Source organism: Papio anubis, chromosome 5, assembly GCF_008728515.1.
Source record: "Papio anubis isolate 15944 chromosome 5, Panubis1.0, whole genome shotgun sequence".
Classification (NCBI taxonomy): Eukaryota; Metazoa; Chordata; class Mammalia; order Primates; family Cercopithecidae; genus Papio; species Papio anubis.
The window spans coordinates 128,542,547-128,568,179 of NC_044980.1; the positions used below are offsets into that span (position 1 = coordinate 128,542,547).

At 42.3% G+C, this 25,633-nt stretch overlaps 2 protein-coding genes across 5 annotated transcripts in view; both read left to right on the top strand.

The window, feature by feature from the left end:
• The window catches only part of SLC25A48 (solute carrier family 25 member 48), a 251,674-nt gene that overhangs the window by 163,691 nt on the left and 62,350 nt on the right, over positions 1-25,633 (top strand). The gene's annotated exons all lie outside the window — the stretch shown is intronic.
• Positions 14,646-25,266, top strand: LOC103885432. 2 transcript variants are annotated; one of them, XM_021939709.2, is made up of 4 exons: positions 14,646-20,342; positions 22,775-23,191; positions 24,345-24,684; positions 25,150-25,266. In XM_021939709.2, exons 1-3 carry the CDS (start codon positions 20,154-20,156, stop codon positions 24,564-24,566), a joined length of 828 nt encoding a protein of 275 aa, XP_021795401.2. In that variant the 5' UTR covers positions 14,646-20,153; the 3' UTR covers positions 24,567-24,684; positions 25,150-25,266. The 2 variants fall into 2 exon arrangements, with proteins under 2 accessions (XP_021795401.2, XP_021795402.2); XM_021939710.2 differs by having other exon boundaries at positions 24,414-24,684.

Consider the following 25,633-nt stretch of genomic DNA (forward strand, 5'->3'; position numbering starts at 1 on the left):
TATTATGAAAAAATCACAGAGGGGGGTTACACTTTCTGCAATATTTGAAGTAATGTCATCTTCTGCCTGCCCTGGATATTAGGAACAATATTACAAGGGGGGTGTACACTCCCTGCGATATTGAAAGTCATATCACCTTCTCTCCCCCTGGATATTGAGAACAATATCACAGAAAGTGTGTACACCATCTGCAATATTGAAAGTAATATTATTCTTTTCTTTTGTAAACTTTTGGAAATATATCAAAGAGTGAGTGTATACTTCCTGCGATATTGAAATAATAACAGCCTCTAACGCTTTGTATATTGGAAGCAATTTCACAGCAATGGTGTACACTCCCTGAAATACTGGAAGTACGATCATCCTCTCCCCCTCAGGATATTAGAAACAATATCACAGTGGGTGTGTACACTCCCTGCAATATTGGGAATAATATTATCCTCTCTTTCTGTGGATATTAGAAACAGTGTAACAAAAGGGATGCACAGCCCCTGCAATGTTGGGAGTAATACCATGCTCTCCATTTGTGGATATTAGAAACAATAGCGGGAGTATTATCTTCTTCATCCCTGGATATTAGGAACAATATCACAGAAATGGTGTACATCCCCTGTGATTTTGGAAGTAATATCCTCCCCACTTCGTATATTAGGAACAATATCACAGAACGGATGTAGACCCCTCTTGATATTGGGAGTAATATTAGTCCTTTTCTTCCCTGGATATCAGAAACAATATCACGTGGGGGTGCACACCACCCTCGATATTGGGAGAAATATCATTCTTTTCCTCCTCTGGATATTAAAAACAATATCGCAGGAGGAATGTATGTTCCTTGAACTATAGGGAGTCATATTATCCTCTCCTTTCCTAGATATTAGGAACAATATCACAGCGGTGGTGCACACCCGTGTGATATTAGGAGTAAAACCGTCCTTTTTCCCCCTGGATATTAGGAACAATATCACAAGTGGGTGGTTACACGCCCCACGATATTAAGAGTAATATCACCATCTCCACAACTGGATATTACAAACCATATCACAGAAAAGTGTACATCCCCCGGGATATGGGGAGTAATATCACCCTACCCTCCTCTGGATATTATGAACCATAACACACTTCTCACAATATGGGGAGTAACATTACCCTCTCCGCCCATGGATATTATGAACCATATCAAACCCCCAATGATATGGGGAATAATATCATCCTCTCACCACCAGGATATTGCAAACGATATCACACGGGTGTGTACACTCCCCGCGATATGGGGAGTGATATCATTCTCTCCACCCCTGGATATTGTGAACCATATCACAGGGGGTTGTACACCTCCCGCCATATAAGGCGTGATATCACGCTCTCCCCCTCCCCGGATATTACAAACCATATCACAGGGGGGTGTACACACCCCGCGATATGGGGAGTGATATCACCGTCTCCCCCGCTGAATATTGCGAACCACATCACTTGTGGGGGGGGGGTGTACACCCCCTGCGATATAGAGAGTAATGTTACCTTCTCTTCCACGGATATTGTGAACCATGTCACACGGGGCTGAACACACCCCACGATACAAAAAGTAATATCACCCTCTCCCACCATGGATATTGCAAAACATATCATGGGGGACTGTACACCTCCCGCGAAAGGTGGTGTAATATCATCCTCTCCGACGCTGGATATTAGGAACAATATCACAAGTGGTCAGTTACACCCTCCCGCGATATTGGGAGTAATAGCACCCTTTCCACCCCTGAATATTATGAACCATATCACAGTGGGTGTACATCCTCCGCGATATGGGGAGTAATATCACTCACTCCCCCCCTGGATATTATGAGCCATATCATCAGGGATATACAACCCCAGTGATATGGGGAGTAATATCACCCTCTCCCCCCTGAATATTATGAACCATATAACAGGGGAGTGTACACCACCCGCGATATGGAGAGTAGTAACACCCTCTCCCCACCCTGGATGTTACTAACCATATCACATGAAAGTGTAAACCTCCCTCGTTATGGGGAGTAATATCACCCTCTACCCCCCTGAATATTATGAACCATATCACAGGGAAGTGTACAACCCTTGCGATGTTGGCAGTAGTATCATTCTCTTTCTGCCTGGATGTTAGGAACAGTATCACGAGGGGGGGCAGGGGGTGTACATGCACGGCAATATTGGGAGTAATGTCAATCTCTTTTCCTCTAAATATTAGGAAAAGTATGACAGGAGGGGTGCACGCCCCATGAGACATTGGGAGTAATACCATCCCCTCTCTCCCTGGATATTAGGCACAATATCACAGGAAGAGTGTCCAACCCCTGCGTTATTGGGATTAATATTATTTTCTCCCCCAATAGATATGAGGAATAATATCATGGGGGGAAAGGGATGTAAACTCTCTGCGATATTGGGAGTAATATCATCCTCTCCCCACTGGATATCAAGAACAATATCACAAGGGGGAGTGTACACCTTCTGTGATATTGGGAGTAATATCTTCCTCTCCCCCACGAATTATGAGAAACAATACCACATGGTGGGTGTACACCCCTTGCCATGTTGGGAGTAATAATATCCTCTCCCACCCAGGGTGTTAGGAACAATATCACAGGAGTGATGTACAGTCCCTGTGATGCTAAGAGTAATATCCTCTCCTCTACTGGAGATTACAAACAATATCAGTGTGGGGGTGTACAACCCTTGGGAAATTGAGTGTAATATCATCCTCCCCCCACCTGGATATTGGGAATCATATCACAGTATGGTGTATGCCCCATGTGAATTTGGTAGTAATACCACTTTCTTTTTCACAGGATATGAGAAACAATATCAAAAGTGTTGTGTACACCCCTTGATATATTGGGAGTGATATTATATTTCCCCCCCAAATATTAGGAACATTATTATGTGGGGAGTGTCTACCCAGTGCAATATTGGGAGTATTTTTATCTCTTCACCTGGATATTAGGAACAATATCACAGGAGTGTATATGCTTTGTGATATTTTGAGTAATATCATCCTCTTCCCCCGGCTATTAGATACAATATCACAGGGGTTGTACACCCCCTGAGATCTTGGGAGTAATCTTATTCTCTCTCTGCCTAAATATAAGGAACAATATCACACGGGGAGTATACACCTTCTGTGATATTGACAGTAATATCATCTTCTTTTCCCCTGGATATTAGAAACAATATCACAAGGAAGATGTACATCCACTGCGATGCTGAAAGTAATATTATCCTCTTCCCTCAAAGATATTAGGAACAATATCACAGAAGAGGTGTACACCAACTGCAGTATTGGGAGTGATGTCATCCTCTCCTCTCTTGGATATTAAGAACAGTATCATAAAGGGGTGTACAATCCCTGCGATATCGGGAGTAATACTATCCTCTCACCCCCTGGATATTTGGAACAATGTCACAAGGGGAGTGTATATCCCCTGCGATATAGGGAGTAACATCATCCACTACCCTCCTAAATATTAGAAGCAGTATCACAGAAGGGGTGAACACCACCTGCGATAATGACAGTCATGTCATCCTCTCCTTCATGGATATTAGGAACAATCTCACTGGGGAATGTGCATCCCCTGGGATATCTTGAGCAGTATCATTCTCTCTCTCCCTAGATATTTGGAACAATATTACAAGGGAGGTGTACAAATCCTACGATATTAGGAGTAATATCATTTTCCCCTGAATATTAGGAAAAATATCAAAGAAATAGTATACACCCTCTGCGATACTGGGTGTAATATCACACACTGTATTATCTCTCCAGAATATTACGAATAATATCCCAGGTTGTACACACATGGTGTGCACTCACTGTGATATTAGGAGAGTAATATCTCCACATAACATTACGAATAATATCCCAGAGTGTACACACATGGTGTAAACCCACTGTGATATTAGGAGAGTAATACCTCCCAAGGATATTCTGAATAATATTCTAGGGTGTACAAACATAGTGAACACCTATTGTGATATTAGGAGAATAATATCTCCCCAGGATATTACAAATAATAATCCCAGGATGTACAAACAAGATGAAAACGCACTGTGACATTAGGAAAGTAATATCTCCCCAAAATGTTATGAATAATATCCAAAAGTATACACACATGGTGTAAACCCAATGTGATATTAGGAGAGAAATATCTCCCAAAGATATCACAAATAATATGCAATGGTATACAAACGTGGTGAACACCTACTGTGATATTAGGAGAGTAATATCTCCCAGGATGTTACAAATAATATCCCAGAATGTACAAATAAGGGGTAAACAAACTGTAACATTAAGAGAGTAATATCTCCCCAAAATACTGTGAATAATATCCCAGGGTGTACACACACGGCATACACCCTCTGTAACATTAGGAGGGTATCATCTCTCAAGGGTATTAAGAATAATATCCCAGGTTGTACACAAATATTATACACCTACTGTAGTATTAGGAAAGTAATATCTCCCAAGGATATTACAAATAATATCCAGGGTGTACGCACATGGTGTACACCCAATGTAATATTAGGAGAATAATATCTCCCCTGGATATTACGAGTGATATCCCAGAGTGTACACACAAGGTGTACATTTACTGTGATATTAGGAGACTAATATCTTTCATGGGTAATACAAATAATATCCCAGGGTGTTCCCACCTGGTGTACACCCACTGTGATATTAGGAGTCATATCTTCCCAGGATATTATGCATAATATCCCAGGGTGTACATACATGGTATACATCCACTGTGACATAATGAATAATATCTTTCCAGGATGTTATGAACAATATCCCACAGTGTACACCCACTGTGATTTTAGAAGTAATATCTCCCCTGGATATTATGAATAATATATTCGAGTGTATACCAACTGCAATATTAGGAATAATATCTTACCAGTATATTATGAATAATATCCCAGAATGTACACACAGTGGGTGTAAACCCACTGTGATATTAGGAAGTAATATCTCACAAGGATATTATGAATAGTATTCCAGGGAGTACAAATATGGTGAACACTTACTGTGATATTAGCAGAGGAATACTTCCTGGGGATATTACGAATAATATCCAAAGATGTGCAAACAAGGTGTAAACACACGGTGACATTAGGAGAGTAACATCTCCAAAAATGTTACAAATAATAAACCAGAGAGTGTATACACATAATGGTTACATTACATGTAACCAGAGGGTTACATTAAGATTAACAACCCCCTAGGACATTACAAATAATATAACCGGGGTTGTACCCACATGGTGTATAAGCACTGTGACATTAGGAGCAGCATCCCCTTAGGATGATAGAAATGATATCACCCCCTGTGGTGTACACACATGATGTACAACCACTGTTTTATAGGAGTAACATCCACCAAAATATTACAGATAATATCCCCCTAGCATATGATGAATAATATCACATGGGTTGTACACATATGCTATACAACCCATGTGATATAAAAGTTAAAATCACTAAAGTTTATTACGAATAACATAACACAGCGGTGTACACACATAGTGTAAAACCCAAGTTACATTAGGAGTAACATCCTCCTAGGATGTTATGAATAATATTACAGAGTGTGTACACACTTGGTGTACATCCACTGTGACATTAAGAGTAATATCCCCTTAGGATATTACGAATATTAACAAAGGACGTGTACACCCACTGTGATATTAGGAGTTATATCTTCTTAAAATAATTCAAATAATATCACAGGGTGAACACGCATTGTGATATTTGCAGTAATATCTTCTTAGGATATTATATATAATATCACAGAATGTATATACCCTGTGACATTAAAAATAACAAACTTCTAGAAAATTGTTAATAATATCACATGGTGTACACCCCCTGTGACATGATAAGTAGTATCGCCCTAGGATATTACAAATAATATCACAGGAAAGACAACCCCTGTGACATTAGAAGTAACATCACCCTAGGATATTACCAATAATATCACAGTGTGTACCCCCATTGTGAATTTAGTAGTAACAACCCCCTATAATATTACCAGTAATATCACAGGGTGTACATCCTCTGCGACATTAGGAGTAACAACCACCTAGGATATTAAGAATAATATCACAGTATGTACACCAGCTGTGACATTAGAAGTAATATACCCCTAGGATATTATGAATAATATCACAAGGTGTACAACTCCTGTGATATTAGGAGTAACATGCCTCTAGGATATTATGAATAATATCACAGGATGTACACTCCCTGTAACATTAAGACTAACATCTCCCTAGGATATAACGCATAATATCACAGGGTGTACGCTCCCTGTGAAATTAAAAGTAATATCCCCCAAAGAAATTACTATAAATATCACAGGATGTACACCCGCTGTGGCATTCGGAGTAACATCTCCCTAGAATATAACAAATAATATCACAGGTTATACATCACTTGTGACATTAGAAGTAACATTCGCCTGAGATATTATGAATAATATCACAGAGTGTACAAAAACTGTGACATAAGACATAGTATCACCTAGGATATTGCTAATATCACAGGTTGTACACCCACTGTGATACAGGGTGTACCCTCAGTGTGATATTAGAAGTCAAGTCCCCCTAGGATATTACGAGTAGTATCACAGGTTGTACACACAGGCTGTACAACCACTGTGATATTAGAAGTAAAATCCCCCTAAAAATATTACAAAGAATATCACAGGGTGAACACATATGTTGTACACACACTGTGACATTAGAAGTAACACCCCACCCTGTAATTATACAAATAATATCAAAGGGTATTCACACATAATGTACACTTACTGTGAAATTAGGAGTAACATCCCCCAAGCACCAACTGTGACATTAGGAGTAACATCCCCCTAGGATATTATGAATAATATCACACAGTGTATACACATAGTCTACACCCACTGTGACATTAAGAGTAACATCACCAAGAATTTTACAAATAATATCACAGGGTGTGCATACATGGTGTACACCCACTGTGAAATTACAGTAGCATTTTCCTAGAATATTATGAATAATATCACGGGGTGTACACACATGGTGTACACCACTGTGACATTAAGAGTAGCATTTTCCTAGAATATTACAAATAATATCACACAGTGTATACACATGGTGTACACCCACTGTGACATTAGGAGAAATAGCCCCCTAGGAAATTACAATTAGTATCACTGGGAGTATCCACACATTGTGTGCACTCACTGTGACATTAGAAGTAACATCACCCTATAGTATTATAAATAATAAAACCGGATGTACACAAATCGTGTACATCCACTGTGACATTAAGAGTAACAACCTCTAGGATATTACAGGTAATTTCACAGAGTGTACACCCACATAATATTTCCCTGGGACATTATGAATAATATAACAGAGTATACACACATAGCGTAACCCACTGTGACATTAGAAGTATTATTTTTCTATGATAGTACGTAAAACCCCACAGGGTGTACACACATGGTGTAAACACACTGTGAAATTAGGAAAAACATCCCCCTAGATTATTACGAATAATATCATATTGAGAATTAAAATAACTATTAGGAAAAATAATAATTATAATAATAATTAATAGATATCATTCATCATATCCAAGAAAGATGCTACTCCTAATATCACACGTGGTGTACTCCCAGTTATATTATTACTGATATCCTACTGAGATGTTACACTTGATTTCACAGATAGTGTACATCCAGTGATATTGTTCATAATATTATACTGAGATGTTACTCCTAATGTCACAGTGAGAAGATAATTACTAGATATAGTAATTATCATGTATATTTTCTTAATATCATAGCATGTTATCACTAGATATTATAAATATCATCATATCTTATTAATATCTTAGTGTGTTAACACTGGATATTTAAAATATTATGGATATTTCATTAATATCCTAGTGTGTTAACACTAGATATTATAAATATCATGGATACTTTATTAATGTCATGGTGTGTTAACACTCTGTGATACATTACGTATGATTATTATGGATTTATTATTAGTATCACATATGTTAACACAAGATATTGTTAATATAATGGATATTTTATTAATAGTATAGTGTGTTAACACTGAATATTTTATTAATATCATAGTGTGTTAACACTAGATATTATAAATATGGAAATTTTATTAATATCATAGTGTGTTAACACTGTGTGTAAACACTGGATATTATAAATGTCATAGATATTTTATTAGTATCATTGCGTGTTTACAATACTTATAAATATCATAGGCATTTTATGAATATCATAGTGTGTTAACACTGTGTGTTAACTTTAGATATAAATATCATAGATATTTTATTAGTATCATAATCTGTTAACCCTGTGTGTTAACACCATATATTATAAATATCTTAGTTATTTTGTTAATATCATGATGTGTTTACACTTTATGTTACCACAAGGTGATGTAAGTATCATACATATTTTCTTAATATCATAGTATGTTATCACTACATATGATAAATGTGAAGATATTTTCTTAATATCATAGTGTGTTAACACTAGATATTATAAATATCATAGATATTTTATTAATATCACAGGGTGTTAAAACTAGGTATTTTAAATGTCTTAGATATTTTATTAATATCACATTGTGTTAACACTAGATATTATAAATATCATAGATATTTTATTAACATCATAGTGTGGTAACACTGTATGTTAATACTTGATATTATAAATATTTTAGATATTTTATTAATAGTGTATTATATATGATATTATCTATATATATGCTATATATCTGTGAATTATCTCTGGAAAAATCTGATAATATTAATTATATCTGCAGAGCCTAAAAGAAGCCGAGGATGATAAGAAATCCTAAATTTCACTTTACGCTTGTTGATATTACACAAAAACCTTTTTTTCCCTCACCTCCCCCCTCACTTCCCTCCAAAAAATACTTTACCATAACCATTTAGTGCTTAAAAGCATACCCAATCTTTTTCGTCCATCTCTTGGCTGCCTTCCGTGTGTAAGCCCTCCTGTACATGACATCCCAGCTTAGAAAATCCCGAGAGGTGAGTGTTGTGGACATCGAGAGGACAAGAGTCCGCTTGCTTTTCTGATCCCACCCTATAAGATGTCAGTGTCAAGTCTTCCTTAAGGGTTTGCTGTGGGAATGAAATAAATTAGTATATGTAAAGCACAAGAACATGGAAGGTGCTTACTAAATATTATTTATCTTTACTTTCTCTGCCTTGGTCCTGTCATACCCACTCCTGATTTTAGGTGATTGGGTGGAAATGGCCATTGAACATCACACTCTACTAACAAAGACCATTGGAGAGTTAGATTCATCTCTTTCCCATTTCAACAACAGGAAGAATCCCCACAAATCAGGCATTCACCTTGTTCTATACCTTGGCATTTTGTTGCTACTCCCCTCAGCCAAAGAGGGAGGAAAGTTTCTTGGTGGAATTAAAACGTTACAGGCTGGGTCAAGGGGGCTCATGCCTGTCATCCCAGCACTTTGGGAGGCTAAGACAGGAAGCTTGCTTGAGGCTAGGAGTTCAAGACCAGGCTGGGCAACATAGCGAGACCCATCTCTACAGAAAAAAAAAAAATAGCCAGTCATGATGACATCCATCTGTAGTCCCAGCTACTTGGGAGGCTGAGGCAGGAGGATTACCTGAGCTCCAGGGTTTCAGGCTGCAGTAAGCTATGATCACGCCACTACACTCCAGCCTCGGCAATAGAGCAAGACTGTCTCTTTGAAAACCAAAAATTGTTGTAGTATATAGAGTTGAATAACTTTTCTGGAACGAGAAAGCTCTCATTTTAGATATCCATTCATTCACTCATTCAATAGTGTGCTGGATACCAGGAATTTAATGGTGAGCAAAATAGACATGATCTCTACCTTCTGAGGCTCAAGATCCCTCCCTCTATTTTTAAAAATCAGTTTTATTTAAGTATAATTGATGTACAGTAAAATTTATTCTTTTTAATGGAAACTTCTATGGGTTTTGGCAAATGTGTAACCAACACAATTAAGATCTAGGACATACTGTCTCACCCCTCCCAATTTCCTTGTGCTCCTTTGAAGTCAACAACTCTCCCCCAACCTCTGGCCCCTGGCAACCACTGATCTGTCCTCTGTCCATGTGGGTTTGTCTTTTCCAGAATGTCATATAAATGGACTAATACACAATATCATCTTTTGAGCCTAGCTGCTTCCACATAGTTTAACATTTGAGATTCATTTGTGCTGTTTTGAGTAGTACTGCTGAATGGTATTCCATAGTACCAATGGACCTTTTTTCTTGGAGAAAGAGTCTTTTTCTGTTGCCCAGGGTGGAGTTGCAGTGGTGCAATCACAGCTCACTGTAGCCTCCACCTCCTGGACTCAAGCGATCCTCCTGCCTCAGCCTCCTATGTACCTGGGACCACAGGCTCAAGCCACTGTGCCCAGCTCGTTTTAAAATTTTTTGTAGAGATGCAGGCTCAATACATTGCCCAGGCTAGTCTCAAACTCCTATACTTGAGTGATCCTCTAGTTGCAGCCTCCCAAAGTGCTGAGATTACAGGCATGAGCCACCATGCTTTGCCTCAGATGGACCATTTTAATGCTATGTTGGGGACAAAGAAAAAAAGAAAACAACTCACTTTGACCAAATTGGCCCCGAGCTGATTGAATTCACTGGCTCAATTACATTAATTTTCCTCCCATGGGGCCCAGTTAGGTCTGGGAACATAATTTAGTTGTATTGGAAGATAAAAATATCACGTCTTGCAACCTAATCTGTGGATTGTGAAACTCACATTCACTTGCCAATTACTGTTTTTGTCTTTTTGTTTTGGACAATATGGCCCTAGCTGGCCTGTAAGTGAGCAAAGGCCCCACTAAAAGCCCCTCTCCCCAGGCTTTATGCCACCAGTTGAGGCTGCAGCTGCCTGATATCTCCCTCTGGAATTTTCCTCATGTCAGAAAAATAAATTCCTGTTTGGCTAAGCCACTGTTGTCGAGTATGTGCTACATGCAGCCAAAAGCAATCCTAACTGAGCAGGGAGGTGACTGGCTCCTCTCTTTCTGCTCCGCCACCCACAGCATGTGGTTTTTGTCCTACTCTTCCCAAGAGGGTTTCGTATTTTATATTGCAAGTCCCTGTGTACCAGGGGCCTCTTGATATTCTCATTCGAGGCAGGAAGGCAAGGGTAGAACAAAGAGCAGACACATCAATGAACGCCTTCACTTTTTATTAAGGAACGTCTTTTCCAGAAGGCCTATCATGTGTTTCCATTTTTAGCCCATTTGCCTGCACTCGCATGGGCTCTCTGGCTGCAAGGGGGTCTAGATAAGCGAATGTTTCTCACTGCATCCAGGAGAAAATCATGGGAGGGGTTGAGTGGACACTGGGTAAGGAACCAGCAGCACCTACAGGAACTGACCTTGGCCACACAGGACAATGATCAGCTGCTCCCTGGAGTGTGTGGGGGAACTCGGGACTTTTTGCCTGAAGCCTCCTGCAGCTACAGGGGCTTCTGTAGGAGGGATCCTGCCTCTAGATCCCCCGGGAGACATGGCATAGGTTTCTGCCACTCTGGGATTTCCAAACCCATGAATTGCAAGGAGCGGAAGGAGGGGTCCTCTGTTTCCCTATCCCCACCCCTAGATTCTCCCTGGGAAGGAAGATGGGCAGGGCTGCTTCTCAGAGCAGGAAATCCTGTCATTTGTGACAGGGATGAGCCTACAAGACATTTCATAAAGTAAAATAAATCAGGCCCAGAAAGACAAATATCTCTTGATCTCACATATATGTGGAATCTAAAACAATCAAATTCATAAAAGCACAGAGTAGGATGGTGGTTACCAGAGGCTGGGGGTGGGGGATTGGGGAGATGTTGGTCGAAGGGCACAAAATTTCAGTTCGTCAGGAGGAGTAAGTTCCAGAGATCTGTTGTACAATATGGTGACCATAGTTAATAACAACGTATTGTGTTCTTGAAAACCACTGAGATTTTAAGTGTTCTTACCACAAAAAATAAGTGAGGTAACACATATGTTAATTAGTTTAATGTTTTAAAATATACATGTAACTTCAAAAGATCATGTTTTACGTAATACAGCATATACCATTCTTGTCAATTAAAAATGAAAAAGTAATTTAAAAAAATAAGTGCAAGAGAAATGCAATAAAAGAAAGACACCGTCCTGTCCCAATTCTTCCTTTGTTAAATTTTGCCTGCTTAAATATGAGTGTTTAGGCTAGGTGCAGTGGCTCATGCCTATAAACTCAGCATTTTGGGAGGCCGAGGTGGGCAGATCACCCGAGGTCTGGAGTTTGAGACCAGCCTGGCCAACGTGGTGAAATTTTGTCTCTACTGAAAATACAAAAACTGGCTGGGTGTGGTGGCATGGGCCTGTAATCCCAGCTACTCAGGAAGCTGAGGCAGGAGAATCGCATGAATCTGGGAGGTGGAGGTTGCAGTGAGCCAAGCCCGCACCACTGCCCTCCAGCCTGAGCAGCAGAGTGAGACTCTGTCTCAAAAAAATAAACAGATAAATATGAATATTTAAGGGATGTTATTTACTGAATTGATTTTTATTTATTTTATTTTATTTTTTAAGCTTTTGTGGGTACATAGTAGGTGTATATATTTATGGGGTACATGAGATATTTTGATGCAGGCAGGCGATTTGTAACAATCACATCAGGGTAACTGGGGTATCCATCCCCTCCAGCATTTATCATTTCTTTGTGTTACAAACATTCCCATTTACACTCTTTTAGTTATTTTTAAATGTGCAATGAATTATTGTTGGCTGTAGTCACCCTGCTGTGCTTAAGGATTTTTTATGCGAATTAATTTATAGACAAACCATCGATAACGATAGTACCAGTCATAGGTGGGACTGTGAGAAATTAGGACGGGGCACACAAATTATTGAACTTCAACTCTGTTTTTGTCCTTTCAGCTATCATCCCTCCTGTTATATTTGCATCTTCTCTGCACACCTTCACCCCAATGTCTTCCTAGGACTCTCCAATGTGTCTGGCCCTGACCAGGTGGTCTGAATCCCCGGCCCTGGTGTGGCGAGAGGTACATGTAAGGGTATGCTTAAAGTATTTCCTCGGCACAGTTCCTGGTGCAGATTCCCAGCTCCATCATTCTACAGCCCTGGACAAGTCATCGTTTGTCTCAGCTGGATCATCCAGGCTGGTCCCTGGGCATGAAGGCCTAGTGAGGATTCAGTGAGGCCATGGGAGGCCACTGCCTTGTGAACTGGCAGGGCCTCCCTGTGATGGGCCCACAGAGTATGGTGGGTTCTGCTAGACCAGACGCTGGAGCTATGGGCCTTTTGTTACCTCCCAGTTTGATTAAGTTTCATCTGACACAGTGAACTATGTGCATTTCCTCCTGGGCTCTGTGCTGGCTGGGATAACTGAGGGCCTACTATGGAAATCTTGGAACCCTGACTTTCACAGCAGCTGTGAGGTGGACGTACTCTAAAGTAGCGGTCCCCAACCTTTTTGGTACCAGGAACCAGTTTGGTAGAAGACAAGTTTTCCACAGAGAGGGGGAAGGCATGGTTATGGGATGAAACAGTTCCACTTCAGATCATCAGGCATTAGTTAGAGTCTCATAAGGAGCATGAAAACCTAGATCGCATGCACAGTTCACAACAGGGGTTGCACTCCTATGAGAATCTAATGCCCCCACTGACCTGACGAGGGGTGGAGCTCAGGTGGTAATGTTCTCTCGCTGGCTGCTCACCTCTTGCTGTGTGGCCTGGTTCCTAACAGGCCATGAACCAGTACCAGTCCATGGCCTGGGGGTTGGGGACCCCTGCTATAAAGGCACCAAAAGCTGCTTGCAGGTAAGGAAGAGCATCAACCCCACAGAAAGGCCTGAGGGGCTGCCTTTGAACTTTCTCTGTGTGTGGGTAAGGACAAAGGCTAGCATATATTGTGGAATGAAAAAAGCAAGTTGCAGTGCAAGTTTCCCTTAAGTAAAATGAGTTCTATTCATCCATGTCTACAGATGTACGTGGACACAGGGGCAGGCCTGGAGCCACATTCACCATACCAGAAAGGATACGCATAATCAGTGCACCTTCCCAGAGTGCAGATATCCTCTGTCACCTGCATGTTCTTGCCATATCTGATTATGACCTGTAATACAGATATTTAAACAGACTGATCTTTTTATTTAAAAAAATCTACTCACTCTTGTCCCAAACACAAGCATCTGAAAAATCATGGCTTAGATGTTGTATTAGTCCATTTTCACACTGCTGTAAAGATACTACCTGAGACTGGGCAATTTATAAACAAGAGGTTTAATTGACTCACAGTTCCACATGGCTGGGAGGCCTCAGGAAACTTACAATCATGGAGGAAGGTGAAGGGAAGTAGGCACCTTCTTCACGTGGTGGCAGGAGAGAGAGAGCGTGCAGGGAAAGCTGCTATTTTTAAAACCATCAGATCTCGTCAGAACTCCCTCACTATCACAAGAAAAGAATGGGGGAAACCACCCCCATCATCCAATTACCTCCCACCAGATTCCTCCCTCAACATGTGGGGATTACAATTCAAGATTATATTTGGGTGGGGACACAGAACCAAACCATATCAGATGTAGTAACTATATTTTTTCTAACGCATATTATATTAATTTTCTACTAAAATAAGAACAGTTCACCTGTGTGTCATCTAAAATCATTTTTCATATAGTGCTTTTGGACAATTGGCGAAGTGATCGAACACTTCATTTCAGAGTCTGACTACCAAAATTTGAATTCCAGCCCTTCCATTTGCTACTGTCTATTACTCAATAAATTCTTACCCTCTTTAAGCCTCATTTTCTTATCTTTACATAGGGATGATCATTGGTACCTATCTGATAAGATTATTAATAAGAAATAAAATAATCAATGAGGAATGACTACTGTAGTTTCTGGCACAGAGTAACCACTCCAATAAATGAGACAGTTAAACGCTGGTTATTAGGGACTTCTGCCTGTAGTCACGGTGAGGTAACTGGTACTAGACTTGCCCTCCCACTATAAGCAACAAGAAAACTGAATAAAATAAGAAACCACTATTTAAAGATGATGGAAAACAGAAAACACAGGACAATGATCCAAGGAGAAAGAGAACCAATGAGGGAAGCCCTAAAATTACCTCAGCTTTCAACCTGAAGACATTCTTTAGAATGTAACAGTGTATTTGTCAATTTCACTGTACACAATTGATCTCAATAAAACCGACTAAAAAAGAGAGACATAAAAATCCCAAAATATTTAGAGATAAATTTAACGTAAATTTATATGAACGTGCAAAAGACCTAGAATGTATTTTTGTTTATATTGTAAAAATATAAAAATGTATTTTAGAAAGAGCGAAGTTGGCAGACTATCCTAGCTATCAAGGAATGTAGTAAATTTATGGCAGTAGTGCTCAACAGGGCCAATCTCCCTCCCCTCAGGGAACATTTGGCAAAGTTGGGAGACATTCTTTATTGTCACTACTCTGGAGGGAGGAGAGCAGTATGATATTGGTATCTAGTGGGCAGAGGCCAGAGATGCTGCTAAACAACCAACAGTGCATGGGACAATGCCCTGAAACAAAGAATTATCTGGCTCAAAGTATCAATAGTGCCAAGGCTGAGAAACTGTGATCCACAATAAGGCAGTGAGTAGAGATCAATGGAACAGAACAGATAATCCGGGTATGAATCCACATATATATACTGATTTTTGACAAATATGCCAATGTGTATCAATGAGAGAAAGAAAAGTCTTTTCAGCCAGTGATGCACAATAGCTATCCAAATGGAAAATATAGATAACTCTTGCTCCCCAACTCAAATAGCATCAATGAACTCAAATGGAATCACAGGCCTAAATATAAAAGCTGAGGCTATAGAACTTGAAAAATAAGGTGAGAAGAAATGTTCACAATCTTATGGTAGGCAAAGATTTCTTAGGATACAAAAAGCACAAATGAAAAAATTAATAAACAGATTCCATCACAATTTAAAATTTCTGTTTCCTAGAAAGACCGTGTTAATAAAATAAAAAGTCAAGGCACAACCTGGGAGAAAACATTCACAATACCTATTTCTGACAAAGAACTTGTATCCAGCATACACAAAAAGCTCTTCCAATTCAACAGTAAGACAAACAATCTTATAAGAAGTGGGCAAAATGAAGATCATAGCGTGATAGGATAAGTTCACTATGGCCCATTCTTCCCACTTACTCTACCAAAAAGTCTACACAAAATGCAAAAACTAGCTACCCGAGAACTCTAAAAAGTAAACAAGAACATTGTGGAGGAGAGGCAAAATTATTTGGACTTGAGACAGTGATTCATGCAGGGGAGAGTTTCCCAGGTTTGTTCTCTCTCTCTCTTTTTTTTTTTTTCTCTCTCTCTCTGTCTCTGTCTCTCTCTCTCTTTCTCTGTTTCTGTTTCTCTCTCTCTCTGTTTCTATTTCTTTCTCTCTCAGCTTTGCCCAGAAAGCACACTCTAATTACACTACAGCAATGCAGTGGTGGCAAAAGGATGGCTACTCTAGAAGAAATACAGTATTTCTGGTCAAATGAACCAGGATAGAGACCACAGAAGGAAACAAAGCATGAGGACATCCAGGAAGGAAGGTAGCCAGAAAAGCAGTCCTCTAATTCTGTGAATAAATGCCTACAAGTCTCAGCCTAACTCCTGAATTATGCATGAGTGGGATAGACCTAAACCAGAATAGAAAAGCTTTCAAAAAGAACCAAACTAAGATTTAAACCATGCTCACACATCTTTTTATCCTAATTGCTAAATAATGCATGCAAAAACCAGACCCAAATGAATACGGCAAAGGCTTAGAGAGCTGAGATTTGCACCACTGTATACTAAAGGCAAGACAGAACTTGCAGCTCAAACCTAACTAAATTGATTTCCGGATAAAGCTAAAACATCAGCTCTCTACGGAGGATTATGTACCTGACCCAAAGTCTACATAAAATGATATTCAAAATGTCTAGGACAATCTAAAATTACCCAACATACAAATAACCAGAAAAATGTGAACAATTCTCAAGGAAAAGAAGTTAATGTCAATCCCAAGGTGGGCCATGTGTTGGAATTATCATCAAAGACTTCAAAATGCTATTATGAGTATGTTCTGTGAGGTTAAGAAAAACACATTTGGCACAAATAAAAAGAAGTTCTCAATAGAGAAATAGCAACTGTAAAAAAATAACCAAATGAAAATGTTAGAACTGAAAAATACAAAATCTGAAAAAAAAATTTCACTGGATGATTTCAGTAGCAGAATGGTGATGTCAATTGGAAAGAGTCTGTGAGCTTAAAGATAGATACATGTGATTTACACAAATCTGAAGAACACAGAGAAAAGGTTAAGACATAAATGAGCAGAGTCTCAGGGATCCATGGAAAAACGTAAAAAAATTTAACATACATGACATTAGAGTCCCAGAAGGGGAGGAGAAATAGGCTGGAAAAAACATACTTGACAAAATAAAGACCTAAATCTTCCTAAATGTGGTGAAAAATGTAAATCAATGTACTTAAGAGGCTCTGTAAACCCCAGAAAGGGTAAGGTCAATGAAAACCATGCCTAGACACATTATAAAGGGCTGAAAACCTTATCTATTACCACTTACAAAGGTTAAACAAAAACATCTTCAAAACAGCTAGAGAAGAATGGCACACTACATACAGTAGAATAACAACAGGGATATATCCATGTAGTGGAATAGTGCTCAACAAAACAGGAACAAACTATTGATTCATGCAACAGCATAGATTAATCTCAATAGCATTATGCTAAGAGAAATCATACAAAAGCATACACTTTAGATTCCACTTGTATAAAATTCTAGAAAATGTAAAATAAGCGAGCAGATCAATGGTTGTCTGTGGATGGGAATGGAGGGAAGATGGATTATAAAAGCAAATGAGAAAAATTTGGGGGTTGATATAAATATTTGTTATCCTGACCATGGTGATAGTTTCTGAGGTGTGTACATATGTGAAAATTGATCAAATTGTACACTTTAAATCTATGTAGCTTATTGTACTTTAATTATAACAATAAAGTTATTAAAATGAGAAAAGATGTAAACCCTTAAATGAAAATATACAAATGGCAGTATGCACATAGAAGAAATGCTCAACATCATTAGTCATCAAGAAAATGCAAATTAAAACCAGAATGGTATCTATACACCCACGAGAATGGCAAAAGTTAAAAAGTGGTGGTAAGAATGTGAAGAAACTGGGACATTTCCCAACATTACTGTTGGGAATGTAAAATGAATGTATCATTTGATATTCCATAAAATGGAAACAGTTTGGCAGTTTCTTATTTAGTTAAACATACACTTAAGATATGATTGAACTACTCAAATCCTAGCTATTTACCTAAGAAGAATGAAAACTATACCCACTCAAAGACTTGTATGTAACTATTTCTAGCAGCACTATTCACAATGGAAACAACTAGACTGTACACACAGAAGGCTAGAATTGTGTTACACCACATAACAGTATTACTACTACTCCTCAATAAAAGGGAGCAAACTATACCACAAAAAAGATGAATCTTAAAAACATAGTGCTGAATATTAGAAGCTCACTAGGCACAAAAGAACATGTACTGTGTGATTCCATATATTCTAGAATAGGGAAAATGAATCTATAGTATCAAAAAGCACATCAGTGGTTGCTTGGAGTTGGGAAGCAAGAGAGCGGATTACCTGAAAAGAGGCATTTCTATATATTAATTCCAAGGTTGTTATTTGATGTATAAATTCATGAACAGTATACTTTGTGGTGTATGTAAATTAGACCTCAATGAAGTTGAGTTTTTAAAAGGTGATAACATAACATGAATTAAATTTATATAAAACTAAAGAGATCAAAATAATATGATGTTGGTACAAAGAGAGACAAAGCGATGGATACAAAAATAAATTATAAAAGTGAACTTAAGTTTGCAATAGTTAAAAATTTAGAATGTGTCTATTTTGGTATTTCAAATCAGGTTAGGGAAAAATAATTTATTCTTAAATGATGTTGAGTCAAGTGACTCAACAAAATAAAACAAAATTAGAGGCTTATCTATTACCACTTACAAAAACTAAATTTGATATGGATTAAAGAGTTAAGTCTATACAAAAGAAAATGACCCAGCAGCAGATGGGCACCAGGGTCTGAGGGCACAGAGTAGAGAGATGCAGGAGCTTTGCCTGAGCCTGGAGAACCTGGCTGGGTCACTCCTGGCTTGGACTCCAGCCCTGGGGAAGTGTGAAGTCCTGGAGATGTCTCAGCCTTGTGACCATCAGTGGCATTCCAAGGCTCTCTTGCCTCAAGCCCTAAGGCTAGAAACTAATGGAGCCCCTTTTTCAGGCTGGTTCACCTTCCTGTCTTGGCACTGAGGCTCAACTCTCCAGTCTGCAAAATGGCATGACAGTGGCGGACTTCCTGACTTGAAGATTTGTGGAGAGGACCACATGACACACCACATGAGAACTGCCCTGGCAGTAGTTGATACTTAGGAGCACCAGGCCTAGGAGAGGAGATGGGACATTGGCTCTGTGGGAAAAAGCAGATGTCCTACATCATCAGCCCTCCCATGACTGCTCCACTTGTCTTGTGTCCTGCCACCAAGTGACTGGGGAAGAGCCACAGAGGAGAGGCAGCTGAAAGTGAGTGACAAGGGCAGAGACTGGTGTCTTGGCCCCACCCTGAGCGAACTGAGGCACCACCGAGAGGAGCAGCCCATGCAGCTCACTCCAGTTCCCTGGACTTGGTGGAACAGATCCTTGGGCCCTTCCTGACCATCTGCTGGAGGCGCTGAGTCACTCTCACAGTCTCTGGGCAGAAGTCCCAGGTGAGCTCACTGGCCCCCAGTGATGAAGAACTTATCAGAGTCCAGAAGATGTTTGCATTCTCTTTGTTTCCCCTGAGTCACCTGGGAAGATGTGGATTAAGCTGAATTAAGAGACAGGTGATGATCACAGGTGTTGGGTACTTGGGTAGAGTCTCCATGGTAACAGAGCCATCTGGCTTTCTTGCCTGGCACCAGGCCTTATGACTTCATGATGGAATCTTTTCTCAGCAGGCAGCAGGGGATTTGCCAGGGTAAAGAGGAGGCTGGGAGGGAGAGGCCTGCCGAGGGAGGCTTTGTCTTTTCAGCCAGAGTTTTACGATTAGGCTTCATCGTGTCACGATGCGGTGCTACTGCTGACCCCAAAACAGGACGCCAGAAGTGGTGCTCACTGGAGACTGTGAGTGGCATTGTACACCTGCCATCTTGCTGAGGCCTCCCAGGGGAGCTCAGAGGACACCTGGCCTCCTTCAATCCAGGACTCACTGTTGAAGCGGAGCTGGGGCCCTGGCAGGAAAGAATGAGCTGTGGGAGGGCTGCTGGCCCACCACAGGGAGAGTGTGTGCTGTCCAGCGCCCACTGGATGACAGGAAGTGTAGGGCCTTAGGTGAGCCCCCAACAGAATGAATCTTGGTCATGGCAATGGGCCTTCTCCCCAAGCTGCTCACAGGGTGGTGCTGGGAGAGCCTTCAAGTCTGTGTCATATCCCTTTATCCCCACAAATGAGCCATCCAGCAAACCTACATGTGTTAGTGTCCTAGGGCTGCCAGAAGAAATTAACACAAACTTGGTAGCTTAAAACAACACACATTTATTCTCTCACAGTTCTGAAGGCCAAAATTTCAAAATCAAGGTGTTGGTAGGATTGTTTTCTTCTTGGGGTCTCAGCAGGGAATCTGTTCCTTCATGCCTCCCTCCTAGCTTCCTGTGATGATGCGATTCTTGATGTGCCTTGGTTTGTGGCAGCATCATTCCAATTGCTTCCTCCATCATCACATGACACTCCCCCTGTGTGTCTGTGTCCAAATTGCCCTCATCTTATAGGGACAAGTCATTGGATTTAGGGCCCACCCTGACCCAGTGTGACCTCATATTAACTTGATTGCATCTGCCAAGATCCCATTTCCAAATAAGGTCACATCCGCAAGTGCCAGGGCTTAAGACTTGAACATGTCTTATGGGGGCACACAACAACATATAATTCACAGTGAACTGAGCACAGGCTTCAGAGTGGATCAAACCTGGGTGCTGCCATTTAGCCTGTCCCGTCTCCTTGGCACAGTGAGGTTGGAAAGGCAAGTCTATCCCGGTGGGCTTCCTAAGGATTACCTGAGAGAGAAGACCACAGAGCTCTACGGAGTGTTCGGGAGTTGTAGAAACTCAGCAAAGATGGCCCTGAGCTGGGTCTCTGGGACTTGGAGGAGGGGGCCTGGTTCCTGCTCACCAGAATCTGGCAGTCTGTGGGCCAGTAGGCACTTACCAAGGGGTCCGGCTAAGGACAGGGACCTCAGTGGTCAGGCTGCCTGCAGGGAGTTGGGGGAGAGCATGGACCACAGGAGCATGTGTCAGGGGCAGGGACTCAAGGCCTAAGGGCTAGGGTGGGAGTCAGGAAGGCTGGGGGCTAAGCCACCTAGGTTCTTCCATGGGACTGGAGTCCACAAGTGGAACAGCCTGCGGGCTGTCTTAGGATCAAAGGGGCCCCCTGCCATGTTCCTGATGGGCTCCGGGTCTAGCACAGTCAACGTGGGAATGAGCTGGCTTTTCACTACCCGGTACTCTGGGCCACGTGTCCCCTCTGGGCCTGGGAAGTAATTCCTCATTCTGCTTCTCCACCCTCTCCCCAAGACATGACTTCTCCCTCCTATCACCGTGGAGTCTGATAAAGACTTCGTTCCTGGCCAAGGTGTTCTCTTTTTGTCTACCTCTTTCCTTCCCTCCCACCCTTCTTTCCTTTCTTCCAATACTTGGTGTCTACCATATGCCAGGGTTTTTCTAGGCCTTTGGGGCACAGAAATGATCTAGACAGATGGGCCTTGCCTCAGTGGAATTTGTAACTAACAGGATGAGAGACATTAATCAAGAAACCACACAGTCAAATATTTCACAGCAGAGGAACGGGTGCTCTGAATGAGGGGTATGAGGGTGGCAGCAGTCATGAAGAAGGTGATGCCACTAAGCCGGGGACATAAGGGAAGTGACCTTAGTCAAGTGCTGAGGAAGTCACCACCTAAGAGAAGGGAGAGGGAAGAGACTCTGGGCAGGAACATTAGCCCATGCAGAGCCCCTGTGGCGGGAGGATGCTTGGCAAGTGAGATGGACCAAGAGAAGGCCTGTGTAGCTGGAGTGGACAGAGTGAAGGGAATATGAGTTGGACTGAGAGCCAGCAGACTAATTGAAAAAGTGTCAATTGAATGCCTATTATGAACGAGAGGCACCAGACAGATAAGACAGATAAGACCACCCCACACATGAAGCAGGCGGACCACACACCCCAACAAGAGCATTCCAGTGATGAAATGATCTGGAGTCACCCTGCAGGGGGGTTGGGACTGGGAAGGCTCTTCTGAGCTGAGAGTCCAGGAGCAGATCTTGGCACAGACTCTAAGGGAAGGCCAAGTTTGGTGTGACTTAGGAATGGCAAGAAGGCCTGTGTGCTTGAACAATCTAACCATGGTTGAGGCCCACTGCTGGTTTTTCACAGAGGAGAGCCACGGTCAGGTTTGGGCTTTGTAAGACCCCTCTAGCCTCCAATGTAGGCAGGGACTGGGGACAGAGCTGGTGTGGTTAGGAATTCAGGGTGCAGTAACAGATGGAATGTCCTTCTCTTCTCAGATGTCTCAGAAGAACTGTGAGGATGAATCTAGAGCCCCAACCTCTCCTAGCCTCCTGGAGGAGGGTGACCCAGGGCCCCTGTCCTCCCAACAGCAGGCCACCAGTTCAAGGGACAAGAAGCCCCTAAGCTCCCTCCACCTTTCACATAGGGCCCAGGTGGCCTTGGAGTACCTGCCTTTCTTCTGTACCTATGGGTACCTCCTGGCAGAGGAGGGGTTGGACCTGCAGCCCGAGACACCGCTCCAGGAGGACTCAGAACTGCTCAGTGGGTTCTTCCCTTACTACCGCTCTGAGGAGGAGAGTTTGCCCAGCATAGCCCTTCCTGGCTGGTCACACAGGGGCTCCCAAGATGCGCCCACTGAGAGGGAGGCACAGGCTGGCTGCTTCTGCAGGACAACAGTCAGGGACAAATGCTCTGTGAGTTGAGGAGGCCATAGAGGGTGGGGGGAGCAGCACTAGGCCCCTACATCCTTCAAACCTGGGGCCCAGACTCTAACATGCCCATGGACAGGCCCCTCTCAGGGCTGCTGGGGCTCTTGGAGAAAGGTGTCACTGGTTGGGAGTACAGAGACTGCAGAAAGACTGTCCTGTTCAAGCCCAGCTTGACCACCTGCTAGGAGAGCGGCCTTATAAGAGAGTGGTTTCCTTATAAAAGAGAGAACAACTGGCCGGGCGTGGTGACTCACGCCTGTAATCTTAGCACTTTGGGAGGCCGAGGCGGGTGGATTACGAGGTCAGGAGATCGAGACCATCCTGGCTAATGCAGTGAAACCCCGTCTCTACTAAAGAATACAAAAAATTAGCTGAGCGTAGTGGCGAGCACCTATAGTCCCAGCTACTTGGGAGGCTAAGGCAGGAGAATGGCGTGAACCCAGGAGGCTGAGGTTGCAGTGAGCCGAGATTGCGCCACTGCACTCCAGCCTGGGTGACAGAGTGAGACTCCATCTCAAAAAAAAAAAAAAAAAAAAAAAAAAAAAAAGAACAACAGCAGCAACAATAGAGCCATTGTGAGAATTATATACAACCACGTACCTAAAGTGCTAAGCATGATGGTGAGCTCACAGAAATATTAATTTGGTCCTTAGGACTTGCTAGGCTCTCAGACAAATGTTTCACTAGCATCATCTCATTTAATCCCAATAGTAATCCTATAAGATAAGCGGTACTATTATTCCCATTTTATGAATGAGAAAACAAGTCTCAGAGAAGTTAAGTAACTTGACCAAGGGCACACAGCTAGCAAGTAGCAAACCTGGGATTTGACCCGAAGCCTGTGATCTATAACATTCCTAATCACCACCATGCAACTGGGCACTGTGGCCCGTGACTGCAAAGACAGAGGAGGCAAATCGGGTGGGTTTTAATCCCAGACACACCCTTCCCAGCAGGGTGCCCTTGGATGGGTGAGTGATATCGCTGAGTGCTTCCTGGGTTGCAGAGCAGACATGGACCTGCCCTCTTCTAGGACTGCCACTGTGGTGTTGCAGGCACAGGCTGGTCCTGGGTATCTGGGCCTGAACCTGGGAGGTGGGCTTGCATCAGGCTGACCCTCTTATTCCTTCATACCCAGGCTGCCTCGGCACACTCAGACCTCATCTCTGGGTCCTCACACCCACTGGCCCGCTGCCCCATCCTGCAGGTCTCGGCAGCGTTCGCCCATGACAGTGATCAGGATGCCCCTCTCTCCAGGAACCATGGTCTTTATGCCTCAGGATTCGTGCATTACTACAGAACCCCTGAAGAGGGGCTGCACACTAGCCCAGGGCCTCCTGCCTCTCCATCTGGGAGCTAGGGACCCTCAGGGGCTGCCCAGGGCTGGTGCGGTCATACCGCGGGGATGCCGGAGCTGGCTGCAGTGGAAGCCACTGGAGAGCAGGCCCCCAGCACCCACTGAACATCAAGGGACGAAGGTGATTGGGGGTAGGCTCCCAGAAGTCAGTTTGCCCTGGGACCAGAGCTGGCCTGGGACCTTGGCCCTCAGGCCTGTATTCTCTCTGTCTCAGTGCCCATGACCGTGGATGAGGGGCATCCTACCCCCTTGCCCAGCAGAGCCGGCAGGAAGAACCCAACCCTCAGCAGATTCTCCCAGCCCCTCTCAGCCCACCAGGCTGCTCCCTGCCAGCATGAGCTGTCCCATCCTACAGGCCTGGGGTTTGCCTTTCTCCTCAAGGGGCAGAGGGGAGAAACTCAGCCTGTGCCCCACGTTCAGCCACTCCACCCCCAGGGAGAGACCCATCCTGCCCCAGGCTGCCACCTTCCTGTTCTCCTAGCTGGAAAAACTGCCATGTGAGAATTGAACAGCCACACCAAAAGTGGCTTTGCAGAGAAGTGGCCATCTGGTCCGGGACTCTGACCTCAGACCATTCCTTTTGTAGCCCGTCCCAAGCTCAGACAGAGGGAGCAGGAGCCATCTGAACAACTGAAGGGTGCAGACAGCCAGAAGCTGGTTTTGTAAATAAATCGTGCACCTTGAAGCTGGTGAATTAATTGGATGCTTTGGAGTAATACTTTCAGCTTCAATTTATTAAGCATTTACTTTGTAGTAGGTACTTTACAGAGATCATCTTCATAATGGTAGACACTGGTGTCATCTCCATTCTACAGCTGAGTAAATAGGCTAAGAGATGTTAAGTAGGGTGCCCGAGCTCACACAGCTAGCAAACAGCCAGGAAGAGTGGAGCTGGGATTTATACCAGCTCCGTCTGACCCTGGGTCAAGTACTTAAGCACCTCCTTGCTACATTCTTCCTCAGTGGGTCTATGCGTAGCAAGAAATGAGCCAGGTGCTCCCCTACACCCAGGCCTCTGCTAGACCCATGTTGCTGTCTCTTTTTCCTCATTGCCTCTGTACCTTTCCTTT